General features: G+C 38.3%; 1 protein-coding gene across 16 annotated transcripts in view; it reads right to left on the bottom strand.

Moving 5' to 3' along the window:
* TNRC6C (trinucleotide repeat containing adaptor 6C) overlaps positions 1-12,982 on the bottom strand; it is a 150,011-nt gene that overhangs the window by 97,043 nt on the left and 39,986 nt on the right. For all 16 annotated transcript variants that reach the window (XM_063599436.1, XM_055101579.3, XM_055101586.3 and 13 more), the window contains 2 exons: positions 6,591-6,690; positions 5,779-5,800 (listed from right to left, as the gene is read on the bottom strand). In XM_063599436.1, the coding sequence (XP_063455506.1) occupies positions 5,779-5,800; positions 6,591-6,690 (122 nt within the window). The remainder of the gene's footprint in view (positions 1-5,778; positions 5,801-6,590; positions 6,691-12,982) is intronic.

The following is a 12,982-nucleotide window of genomic DNA, read 5'->3' as shown; positions in this document are numbered from 1 at the left end:
CTACTCAGAGGTTCTGGCAATACATTTTTACCCTTTTGAATAACCTATATATTTTTAAAATGTCTCATCTTAATACATTTTTTTGTTTCCATGGAAAAAAATTAATGTTTATTATATTTCCCCCTGGAATTTAACAGTAAAATAAACACTTTAAATATAAAGGAACATAGCTAAAGAAAGACATATCTAATATTTCAAACCTAAAAGATGCCATCCCCTAAAGATACCTCATACAATCAATTTCTTAGGAATTTCCTTCAGCCTTATTGGAAAACATCCTAAGTGTCTAAGTTCCTTCCTAAAATTAATAATTATACTGACAACAAATACAGAATACTCATGTCTCCAGCCCCATTATGTGGTTGTAGAAAAAACATATGAAAAACATATATTTCTATGTGTGACTATAAAATTGGGAAGATATGCTATAAACCTCAATTCTTACTACTTTTCATTCTGATTGATATTAAACTTTATATGTTTAGAATGAGCCTAAGCACACTGCCAATACTTTGTGACTCTAAAACCTCCATCACTCAACTGAAGACTACTGGAAGACTATGGCTTCAACTGACTTACATTATTAACAAAAGCACCTAGAGGTTTTGTTTACCAATTACAAACTGAATGCATGGTAAAGTTTAATACCTCACTGCAAAACTAAAATTATACTCTTTATAAACAAGATTAGGATACTAATTAAATGTACGAATTTGGGCTGAGCTGGTGGCTCAAGCCTGTAATCCCAGCACTTTGGGAGGCCAAAGTGGGTGGACTGCTTGAGTGTGAGACCAACCTGGGCAACAGGACGAAACCCTGCCTGTATAAAAAAAATACAAAAATTAGCCAGGCACTGTGGCATGCACCTGTAGTCAGCTACTTGGGAGGCTGAGGTGGGGGGATCACTTGAGCCTCGGAGGTGGTGGCTGCAGTGAGCTGTGTTCGTGCCACTATACTCCAGCCTGGGCAACAGAGTTAGACCCTCTCTCTCAAAAAAAGTATAAATTCAGATGTATATGACTTAAAAATCATAATTCAGGCCAGGGGCAGTGGCTCACGCCTGTAATCCCAGCACTTTGGGAGGCCAAAGTGGGCGGATCACGAGGTCAGGAGATTAAGACTATCCTGGCCAACATGGTGAAACCCTGTCTCTATGAAAAATACAAAAATTAGCTGGGCATGGTGGTGCGCAGCTGTAGTCCCAGCTACTCTGGAGGCTGAGGCAGCAGAATTGCTTGAACCTGGGAGGCAGAGGTTCCAGTGAGCCGAGATTGCACCACTGCACTCCAGCCTGGGCAACAAGAGCAAAACTCCATCTCAAAAAAACAAAAACAAAAACTTAATTCATTAATGATATGGACCATGAACCATAATGGGTCATGAAGGTATTCACTTTCATACATGGTAAGATTAACTTTGAGCTTTTTGTATGAAAACATCTACTTTATGAACTTAAACAAATCTGGCTAAAAGCACTGAATTAAATTTTCACATTTATGAAAATTATCATAGTTAATCATTAAAAAAACCCTCACTCAATCCATGAAAACACCCAGAAAACAATACTGAAAACTTAGGCTCCCAAGGTCATCATATCACAAATAAAGCTATTATTACCTGTGCCTCAATTAAGGGCAGTGCCAAAAATAAAGAAAACTGATTACTCATTATGGTCATAAAACCCATGCCAGTCTGAATGACACTTGGACCCCAGTTACTCCACAGAGAGCTACAATGCACAAGTTAATGGCAACAGGTTTATATCTGATTCCCTTTTCCCCCAGTATAAGAGCATCTAGGGTCTCACTAAGGGTAACAGGTAATTGTGTTCGGCTGTCTCTTTCTTTGGTCACCAACGCAAAGACGATATTCAGCAGAATTTACAAAGGGCTAGTTTATGAATAGGCTCCCACAGAGGTTTTCAAATTGCTTGGTGCAGCTCCTTGAAGGGATAGGGATCCAGGAGTGCTAACTGCGGGGGAGAAGTGGAGAGTCCATATAAATATATATTTATGTATATGAATTCATAGACAGATGCATTCAAGGATGGCTAACTGTTAATGGGTAAATAGGACAGAGGAATTTCGAGTGAACTTTAATTTCTCTTTAGATAATCTCAAATTATTTTCAATCAGAATATGTAACTTTTGTTTTTCATCACAGGAGGGAAAAATAAGAAAAAGTTGACTACGACAACAACCCAACACTCTGAGACAACTAAGGAAAAGGCCTCCAGGTTTAGAAACATGCCCAGACTCCTTAGGAGTGCAGGATGTCAACCCCACTGGAGGGTTTGCAGACTTAGAGGCATAGAGGAAAATCAAGGGGGAGTCAAGAGGAAGAAACTGATGAAAGCCAAAGTGAATCAACTATTTGAGTGAAAACCCCCGGGGCTGAATAAAAGTGTATCTCCTAGCTGCAGAGAAAATGTGGTTCCCATGATCACATCAGGGTAGGATGGGGGTATGAATGTTGGCAGCATAGTGTTTCACACAAACGTACTCAATTGGCCTGAATCTTAAAATGACCCAAACAAAGATATCACAGGTCAGAATTTGAAAAGATAGCCAGGAACAAAATTTCTGTTCAGTGGTAATTTTACAAAGCAGACTTCCTAGAAATCTAATTTTCAAATTTGTAGGGGGAGGGTAGGAAAGCATGCTACATATTAGATTAAGTTATTCAAAAAACATATATTTCTAGTTAGCTTCAGTTTGGCATTAGTCTTTTAAATAAAAATTCATAGTTCAAGTTTGATGGTTATAGCCAGATGCAAACATTTTTTTAAGTATAATTAATGCTATAATGAAGACTCATCTATTAAGAACGGATTAGACTAGTTAATATTCTCCAGGAGAAGGTAGAGGGGTATCATAGATGAGTATGTCATATATTCTAAAAAGTTCCTTGAAAATGTTTAAAACAAATCCAAATTTAAAGCATTTCTATTATTGAGAAAATTAAGTCAAATATAATGCTAAATAATTGGGGCATGGCTTTACGAATGCTACTAGTTGAGTGGTGTGTAATATTGCAGAGTAAGGGAATTTCTAATTGATTTGGTCTAGTTTGAGCTAATTATCAAAACCAAAATTATTCAAACTTCTACAATGTTGACTGGTTCAGTATATTATGCAATCTAATTTATAACTGCAGCTTCTCTCTTAAGAGTATCCAACTCTCGGACTCTCTCAAATTGCTAAACACTTTCCTATATTCAAACAACTCAGGGCCTTGAGACTTCTGGGTGCTGCCTTGTGGCAAATGTGGCCCCTGCCCTCATAGACACACAATCTGGAGCAGGGGAGGGAAGTCAAAATGCTAGAATGTTAGGAAAGCATCAATTTTATGTGTGAACACTAATACTAGTACTATAACATGTATCATAGGTACAGTCAGGCCAACCTGTGTCACCCGACAAAAGTGTCCAGTCAGAAAGTTGGAACCAATATTTCTCAGGCAATTAATTTTGGTTTGAACCAGTAATAATGAAGAGTCTGAGAAAAACGTAAACCTTGATGCTGCTAATATTCATCAATGAATTACCTAGCAGTACTGTTAGATTATTTATAATTCAAAAAGCATTTTTTGTTTGGAAAGACATTAATTATTACTACAACCCATTCTAAGGCTAGTTAGTAGTTACTGATAAACTGTACCCAAAGGAACAGTATTTTAGAGGATATAGAAGGAGAAGAGAAAAATCCAGTAGCGTTTGGAGTTAGCAATGAAAATTCTCAACAGAGGCCAGGTGCAGTGGCTCACGCCTGTAATCCCAGCACTTTGGCAGGCCGAGGTGGGGGGAATCATTTGAGGTCAGGAGTTCGAGACCAACCTGGCCAACATGGTGAAACCCTGTCTCTACTAAAAATACAAAAAATTAGCTGGGTGTGGCCATGCGTGCCTGTAATCCCAGCTTATGGGGTGGGGGTGGGGTGATGCTGAGGCAGGAGAACCACTTGAACCTGAGGGGTGGAGGTTGCAGTGAGCCGAAATCGTGCCACTGTACTCCACCCAGCCTGGGCGATAGAGTAAGACTCCATCTCAAAAAAAAAAAAAAAAAAAAAAAAAAAAAAAAAAAAGGAAAAGAAAATTCTCATCAGAACAGTAATAGAAAATGATAGCTCTGCGTAAAGTGGTGGGACAATGTAATTCACAATCACTGTTCAGTAATAAGCAATTTGTTACTACTTGAGTAGAAAACAGTGACAATGATGAAGAATATAGCTGGTACTAAACCAGACAGAAAAATTCAAGAAGAAGAAGGAAGAAGGAAGAAGAAGAAGGAAGAAGGAAGAAGAAAAAGAAGAAGAAGAAGAAGAAGAAGAAGAAGAAGAAGAAGAAGAAGAAGAAGAAGAAGAAGAAGAAGAAAAGAAGAAGAAGAAATGGATGATCCAGAACAGTTAACTCTGTATTTTGAAATGACAATAGTAAGAAACCATTGTTTTTCATTCAAGATCATAAATTCATACACAACTATGTACCATAAACCTTTTGGACCCTTCTGGAAAAGTGTTATGTAAATTCACAGTGCTTCTGAGAGTATAACAGAGAAAAATGTCATTTTTGCTATGCTGCTTTTTAATATTCATTGAGCATTAACTCCCTCTCTTCATGTGACTCTAGTCTAGAGGTTCAGAGACCTGGACTCCCTCAAGTCTTGTCTTTACCATTAACTGGTTCTTAACCAAGAACCAGCCTCTTAATTCACACTAGGAGATTATCTGTAAACGAATTCCTTTCCTGTTCAGCTATGAAGTTCAAATGAGATAATACACATAACCTTAACTTTGAAAATTATAAAATGTCTCACAAAAGCATAGTATTAGCTGTGAGAGTGCATGTGTCTACATGTACAGTTGTGTACATGTGATGGTCCAGTGGAAAAAAACTTCAGAATAACAGTTATAGTAAACCTTTACTGAGCACCAATTATATGCTAGATACTAAGTCATTTTCCTGCATGATCTCAATTAGTCTTTTTTTTTTTACATTTTATTTTGAATTGACAAATAATCCTATTAAGTCTTTGTAACAGCTTTATGAGGTAGGAACCATTCACTACCTTTCTCATTTTAAATATGAGATACTGAAGCCTAAAGAAGTGAAGTAACTTGTCCCAAATTAAACAGAGCTAGTTTATGTGACTCCTGAGTGGGTGCTCTTAACCACTGGGAAATAACTAAACATACAGGTATAAAATGAAGAGGCTTGGAGTATGGCTTTCAGTTTGTTCATTCTGAATCTCCAGCACATCATAGGAGTTCCTGAGTAACAGTGAGAAACGCGTGTGTTTCCACCAACACCTTTTATGATAACCAGCAAATTCTGGACTTGGAGGATAAAAAGAGAAATCTTTTACATATCAATAAGCAAAGAGGGAATCCAGAAAGAATATATCTTTTTTATTATAAAGGATAGTTGGCAATGAGAAATTGGAACCTTAAAAAAATGCAGATATCCTTTGGTTGTTCTTATTCAAACTGAATCAACTTTATCAGTTCGATCCTGTTTGGTGGAAATCAAAAGAAAATTTAAAAGCATTGTTTGGAAAGCTAATATAACATTCTTCAGACATTTTTAGATTAACCAAATACCAATGAGATGCAGATGTGAAACCAGTGATAAATGAGGAATTTCACAATGAATAATAAAAAATAGTTTCAAAGGCAGGCTTAGATTCTCGTTTTTTAACCATCAATTTAAAAATAAGTCATCCTGGTCATAAAAATTTTGGTACCGCCATAAATGTACCCCCCTAAATATAAATAAACTTACCTTTGGTTTTTTGATCAGCAGCCTGAAAAAAAAAAAAAGAGAGAGAAAGAAAGAAAGAAACTCTTTAGGAATAATGTGTAGAATGTACACATCTATGAAAGTTTATAAGCAAACTTTTAGTACTGAAAATTTTAAAAATGAGTTTTTGCCCAGTTAATTTATTACAATTTATTAGTGGGAAAAATGTGTACATGCCATTGATTATATACTAATGTTAATCTAAAGGCAAAAAATTCTATCTGGAGCTCATTTAAACTCTATAATTTTAACAGGCTCTAATAGGTATACTGTTTAAACTACAAGATACATTAAACTAGGTAAGAACAAAGACAAATGGCATAACTTGGTATTTTTAAATGCCATAAAATTCAAGCTTGACTATGAAGTTTACAGTAGGGCTTTTATTTTTAATCTTTACTAATAGGATTCGTAAAAGAACATTTGCCAAAGCTGCAAAAAAAAAATATTTCTAGCTTTTCTAATAAGATCAGTTGAATGGCCCTTCTTCATTTATTAGACATGGTTGTTCAGGACAGTTCATTTTAAGTAGAACAACATGGACACACTTCACCACCAGCAACTACAACACGGCTTCCTTAAAACACAGCTCTAACACTTCCAGTTCCAAGTTAGACATTTACGGCTGTCACCTGTATTTATTTCACCAGTAGGATATCTATTATTCGCTAATTATAGACTTGGCATATTGATTTAAAAAGTAACAGAATGAAACCTTGTCATATAATGGCTATGATGATGCAAATGAGACACACAATGATACAAAGACAATGAAGCAGGAACTTCAGCCAAACCTTTTTCTGAGCACCTTCCTTCTTTTTCTTTTCTTCCTGCTTTTTCTTTTTCTTTTCTTCCATCAAACGTTCCTCTTCTTGTGTTTCTTGCTCTTTCTCCCTATTAAATACAAAGAAAACTAGTATAAGTTTGATGATCATGTTAAGTCAAACAATGAAAAAGCACTAGCTGCTCCAAGTCTTAAGTCAGAATTTCGCATATGGTATACAGGAGGACCCTCTGAGAAGGTGCTAGAAAGGGACACTTCCCTAACAGCACTGCAGGTTGCCCTGACTTCTTCAGTAGCCGGCTGTCTCATTCATTCAGTCCACATTGTTGAACACCAACCCATCATCAGGCATTGCTGGGGATAAGGGTATGATATGGAGTAAGATACAGCTCCTACAGTCCAGCCCCTAGTCTGGTCTCGAATACCTGGGCTCAAGCGATCTCCTGCCCTGGCCTCCCAAAGTGCTGGGATTACCAGTGTGAGGCACCAAGCCTGGCCATGCTTTATTTTTTCCACTTGATCTCTAGGGTTCTGAAATTTCAGGGTGATGTATCTTTTCTCCCCCATTATTTGTGCTTGGCATTTGGCTGATGCTTTCAGCTCATACCTTTCAGTTCTCTATTTTCTTGAAAACACCTTCCTTCTGTTTCTAAATAACAACATATTGAATCTCTTGGATTGATCACCTGTAACTTGTTGCTTCTCTTATGTTTTCTACTCTTTTATTGGTGCTTCTATTTTGAGGGTGCTTGATTCAACTTGATCTTCTAATCCTTCTACTGAGTTTTTTATTGTGATGTTTAAAATTGTTAACTTTCTTGTGCTCTTGAACGCTCCTTTTCCACAACACCCTGTTCTTGTTTTAGGTATGCAAAATCATCTCTATTCTTTTCTCTGAAAATCTTCTAAGTTTTCTGCATATCTTTGTTCCTTCTCTGGATGCCTCTTCCCTTAGATTCTCTCTGATCTGAAAGCCTTTCCTCAACTCTGTAGTAACCCTTGGTTGTCTGTTCAGGCACTGAAATACCAATTAGGGGCTTTGTATGTATGGGATGGATTTCCTTCGCAGTGGGTTTTGCTTTAGGGATATTAGGTAGGGAACTGGCTGTTTTACTAGTCCAACCTCAAATGCCAAAACATGTAGTTTCCCCCACCTGATCACCAGGGTGCTTTATCTATAGTATTAGCTACTAGACCCTAACCACCCAGAACTGCGCCACTGCTGAAATTTTAGATGCCACTATCCCGCATTCTGACCATAACTTCCCATTCTTATCACTATTTACACGGCACCTGTTCTTGATCCTCACTGAATCTTCCCATTTCCTGACTCTTCCTTTTTCTTCTAAGCTATTTTAATCACTTCTTTTCCTAGAGAGTCTACACCTCAAGTCCATCTCATATGTTCACTAATTCAATCACTGAAGAACTATACAACTAACATGTGCTATTTATTGTAGTAAGCACCAGGGATGAAAACAAGGATGGAGGGAGGTGGGGACTGATTTGTTTAATAAGTATTTTCTGAAGAAAAGCTTTGTTTATTTTTGTAAACAGAGATGGCATGCTATGTTGTCCAGGCTAGTCTCGAACTCCTGGCCTCAAGTGATCCTCCCACCTCAGCCTCCCAAAGTGCCGGGATTACAGGTGTGGGCCACCACACCCAGCCTGAACAATAGCTTTATAAGTGCTCTGGGATTATAGCAGGAAGCAAGATAAGAATACATATACTTTCAAAGATATTTACAAAAATCAGTAAAACAAATTATCGCTATTACAACAGCAACAAGTATAAAATGCAGTGGGAATTTGACAAGATGAACATCTGCATCTGCCTGGGCGCTGGCCTCCTGCAAAGGCTATTTTTCTGTTACAGTCGGGAGCCACATGTCCTGGCTTTAAATGAGATTATGAGCTTCCTCTGTCCTCTGGACTATAAGTGCCTTGGTAGGAGGACTCTTTCTCTGCGGCCCTGAGAAGAATCTGTTACCCTTCAGGGCATTTCTGGTACCAATTTCTGGTATATAATCTCAGCTGAAATTTACAGTGGAGAAAATCTGTAAGTTTTCCTTTTAAGGAAAACTTTATTTTCTGATATGATCAAGTAGTATTTAAAAAGTTACTGTCTACCTTGCCCAGTGAAATTATAAACTTGGATTTGAAAAGTGTTTTCACCTATTAAAAGAAAAAAAAACAAATGTATCAATTAAATGGAGAGTCAATTTGTATTTTTTCTAAGTTGTAAAATAAATTTATAAGTCAAGAAGCAAGGAGAATAAAGAAAAGGAATGGCCAGACTGGGAGAATTTTCCTTTTTATTCACAGAACTTTTTCTTTTTAAAATTACGTTTAAATATACATGATCAACATACATTTGTAAATGTAATCTTATCATGCTTCCCCCCAGGACAATATTTGCTTTCCTGTTTCTGACATGCTTGGCATCCCTTATCTACTTTCTCCCCCTTCCATATCCCTGTCAAATATCTCCTCCCCCCATGACCCACGTTAAAACCACCTAGATTCGTATCTCTCTGTTTTTGTCCCTGCTCGTGTAACTGTATAAAAACATATATACTTAAACATTTTTACAAAGATTTTACTGGATCACTGTTGGTATAACTGGGATTATGTTATAGAAACTTTTTGGAACTTGCTTTTCTCATTCAATACGTGCAGGGAAGGAGGATCTCCCTTCTCTCTCCCTCCCTCCACTGAGATGTCCAATCTGTTATTTCTAATGGCTCCATAATGTACCATGGTATGAATGTTATCATATTATTCAGTCATTCTTCTATTCATACATCTTCACTTCCTTTCCAGTATACCGCCACTGCAAAGAACTCCAGCTGTCCTATCCAGCTCTGCTGAAGAGAAAAGCATCCCTTCGACTGGTGTTTCAGCTTATGTTTCAGTAGCAACGGCAACCAGGTAAGGAGGAAATCTGATATGGGCTCAACTGCTGGGCCCAGAGCAAGTTTGAAGGGCCAAATTGGATATAAATTACCTATACCTCATATGGTATGGTGAGGTATACTATAGTGGATCCCTCTGTACTGAGTTTTATTAGGAAGAAAACATTTTTTAATAACTTGGGTTTTCCCTTTGTTTCTTTCATTCTCAAATAATTTAGCAATCACAAGATTAGGAGGCTCTGGGTAGAAAAAGGAGCAACACTCATATTTTGGAGGCAGCTAGGAGGAGGAAAGGGTGAAAAGATTTCCCACAAATGGGCCTCTGTGGGTATCATTTCGGTGTTCCTAGTTAAACTGTAGATTTTCCCAGAGAAACAATAATTTATTTTTGTTTCAGAGGTTCTGATGGAGAAAGAGAAATAATGATTCAAAAGGTGAAATTATGTAGGTAGACTGAGAATCCAGCCACTTCATGCAAAACAATTCTGGATGAAAAATGTTACAAATTACCAGTCTTTTTGTTAGTTGACTACTTCCTATATTTGTAAAAGAAGAAAATTCAATAAAAGAGGGCAGGGGCCTGTTTTTGTCTTTGAGGTTTAGTTATCAGAAATTGTAAATGTTTCTCGTCCTTAGTTTCACCTACAAAGAACACCAGAGACCATACTCTGAAGTTATACTGGTTGGACTCCAATGCCATGTCATCAAAATATTCACTAATTTGTGTTTGGGGGGTGGGGGTGGAGGGAGAAAGAGAGACAGAGAGTGTGTGTGTTACATGCCACTATTTTGAAACTGACTAATTCAATTAGAATTTCCTTTCAGTGTTTGTTAGGAAGGGCTGGTAAAATGTTATCAGACAAAATTAAAAAGAGAAGGGGACGGAACTGGTAGGCTATGCAGTTGTCATAGAAATAGTTATGGTCTTAATTTATTCAACATGTATTTGACTATCTGCTATGTGCAGGAAGTATTTGCTAGACTTTTGTGGGCAGTATGAGAAGGATAAGACAAAATAGTCTCAGCCTTGAGCATAAAATCTAAAAGGAAAGACAAGGTAAAACTTTAATTATATTTAATACTCTATATAGACTATGGAAAGAAACAGAATAGAGAGTATGCTTGAGATTTAGAGTCACAAGGACTGGGTTCTAAAGTGAAATAAAGTCATTGGTATAGAGAAGGTCCAAAGCCTGTAAGCCAGCATATTGGATGGACTGCCTCTAAGAATGCTTAAGTCACTCAGCATGACACCTGGACTTGGGGTGGAAAAGGCGACTCATTGCCAAATGGCTCTGACCAACAGGACCAGAAGTTGTGAAGAAGACCTGTGCTTGACAGACTCTATGGTCTTCTGATTTCCACACTTTTGTATAATCCCTTCCCGTGGAGTATGAGAGAGACCAGCGACTTGCTTCTAGCCATTGAAATATGGCAAAGGTGTATGTTGTCACTCCCTGGCTGTGTTACGTAAGACTCCAACTTTCTAGCAGACTGGCTTTAGAGTCTCACTCTTCCCTGCTGGCTTTGAAGAAACAAGCTGTCATGAATCCTACTGCTGCAAGGAATGGCATTCAGCCAGCAGCCTGAGGAAGCCTGGATACCAATCGCTACCCAGCAGAGCCTCCAGATGAAAACAGCTCCTGGCCTTGACTGCACAGCTTTGCAGAGGGCCCAGGTAAGTACAGCCTCCTGAACCCATGGAAACCATGCAATGGATGTGCACTGCTTTAAGCCACTACATTTAGTGGTATTTGTTATGCAGCATAGCAAACTAAACCAGGTAGTGATGGAGTCAGGCCTTCTGGGTCTGGGCAAGATGGATTATGCCAGCTACAGCCTCTCTCCTGCCAATTACAACAACAACAACAACAAAACTGGACAAAGTATAATATAAACACAAACACATAAATAATGAAAAGTAACAAAAGTAGGTGGTTTGGGGAGAGGAGTTAAAATGTAGGGAAGGCAATCTGTGTGGGGGTGACTTTCTCATTTCCTTTTCTCAAACCTTTGCCCAGGGAGTGGGCCCCAATCACAGCCATGCTGTAGCAGGCATGGCACTGACACCTACAACCAAGAGAAACCCATCTTTCACAGCAGAGGACTAAAGAAAGGAGCACCTGTGAGCTGGACGTATCCCAGGAGAGTCAGGGATCCCAGAGAGAAATCAGCTGGAAAAGGGAATCCCCCAATTCTGTGTACAAACCTTCACCATTTTGGGCTCACCTTTGAGTTATGCATTTATGGGGCAGACTCAAAACAGCAGAACAAAGGCTGTGAGATCTGAACTACGATGTCAACACCCCCCTGCCCCAAGCCTCAGACTAACTAACTCCTACATGTGGGCCAGGCCCAAAGCAGCATAGTGAGAGCCTAGTACTGAGCTGACACTGGAAGCCTTGAACCTACCCAGGCTGATTGCCTGCTAAAACAAAAACAAAACAACAAACCAGTGTTTTCTAGAGGAGTCTGATAGTACTAAGAGTCTATATGACATACTCAAAACGTCCAGGATAAAATCCAAAATATCCCCTCATACAAAGAACCAGACTATGTGGCCAACTGTCAGGGCGAAAGACAACAGACATCAATGGCCAAATGACCCAAGTTTTGGAATTATCAGACAATGGCTTTAAAGCAGTTATTATAACTATGCTCCAGGAGGCAAATAAAAATACACTTGAGTAAACAAATAAAAGTTTAGAACTAAAAAACTAAAACATCTGAATTTAAAACTTCATTGGATAGGCTCAAGAGAAGAATGGACATGAAAGAGGAAAGAGTACGTGAACTTAACAGAGAAAAATTACTGAATCTGGAAAACAAAGAGACTGAAAAAAATGAACAGTACCTCGGGGACCTGAAGGATAATACTAAAAGACCCAACATTCATTTCACTGGAGGCCCAGAGGTGGAGAAGGAAGATCAGTGAAGAAAAAAATATTTGAAGAAATAGTGGTGAAAAACTTCCCATATTTGGTGGTATACATAAATTTATAAGTCAAAAAGCTCTGTGAATACCAAACAAGATAAACTCAAAGAAAACTATACTTGGATATAATGTATACTAAATGTAAGCAGCCAAACTCAAAAGACTATGTCGCGTAGGGTCCATTTATATAACAGTCTTGAAAAGGCAAAATTGTAGAAACTGAAAATAGACCAGCAACTGTCGGGGGGAGGAAGGGTCTGGCCACAAAGGGGCAGTGCAAGGGAGTTGTTTTGTTGGGCGACAGAATTATTCTGCATCTTCACGTGATGATGGTTATATTGTTGTATGTGTTTGTTAAAACTCACGTAACTACACACCACAGAGTGAATGGTACTGCAAATAAACTTTTAAAAAAGTGAATAAAAGGAATGACAGGAAACAAAATTTAAAAAAATTATAAATGGTTGTCGGCCAGGCGCAGTGGCTCACGCCTGTAATCCCAGCACGTTGGGAGGCCGAGGTGGGCGGGTCACGAGGTCAGGAGATCGAGAC

The sequence above is a fragment of the Pan paniscus genome, chromosome 19 (genome assembly GCF_029289425.2).
Source record: "Pan paniscus chromosome 19, NHGRI_mPanPan1-v2.0_pri, whole genome shotgun sequence".
In the NCBI taxonomy this organism is placed as follows: domain Eukaryota; kingdom Metazoa; phylum Chordata; class Mammalia; order Primates; family Hominidae; genus Pan; species Pan paniscus.
This window is presented reverse-complemented; position numbering and strand designations above follow the sequence as displayed.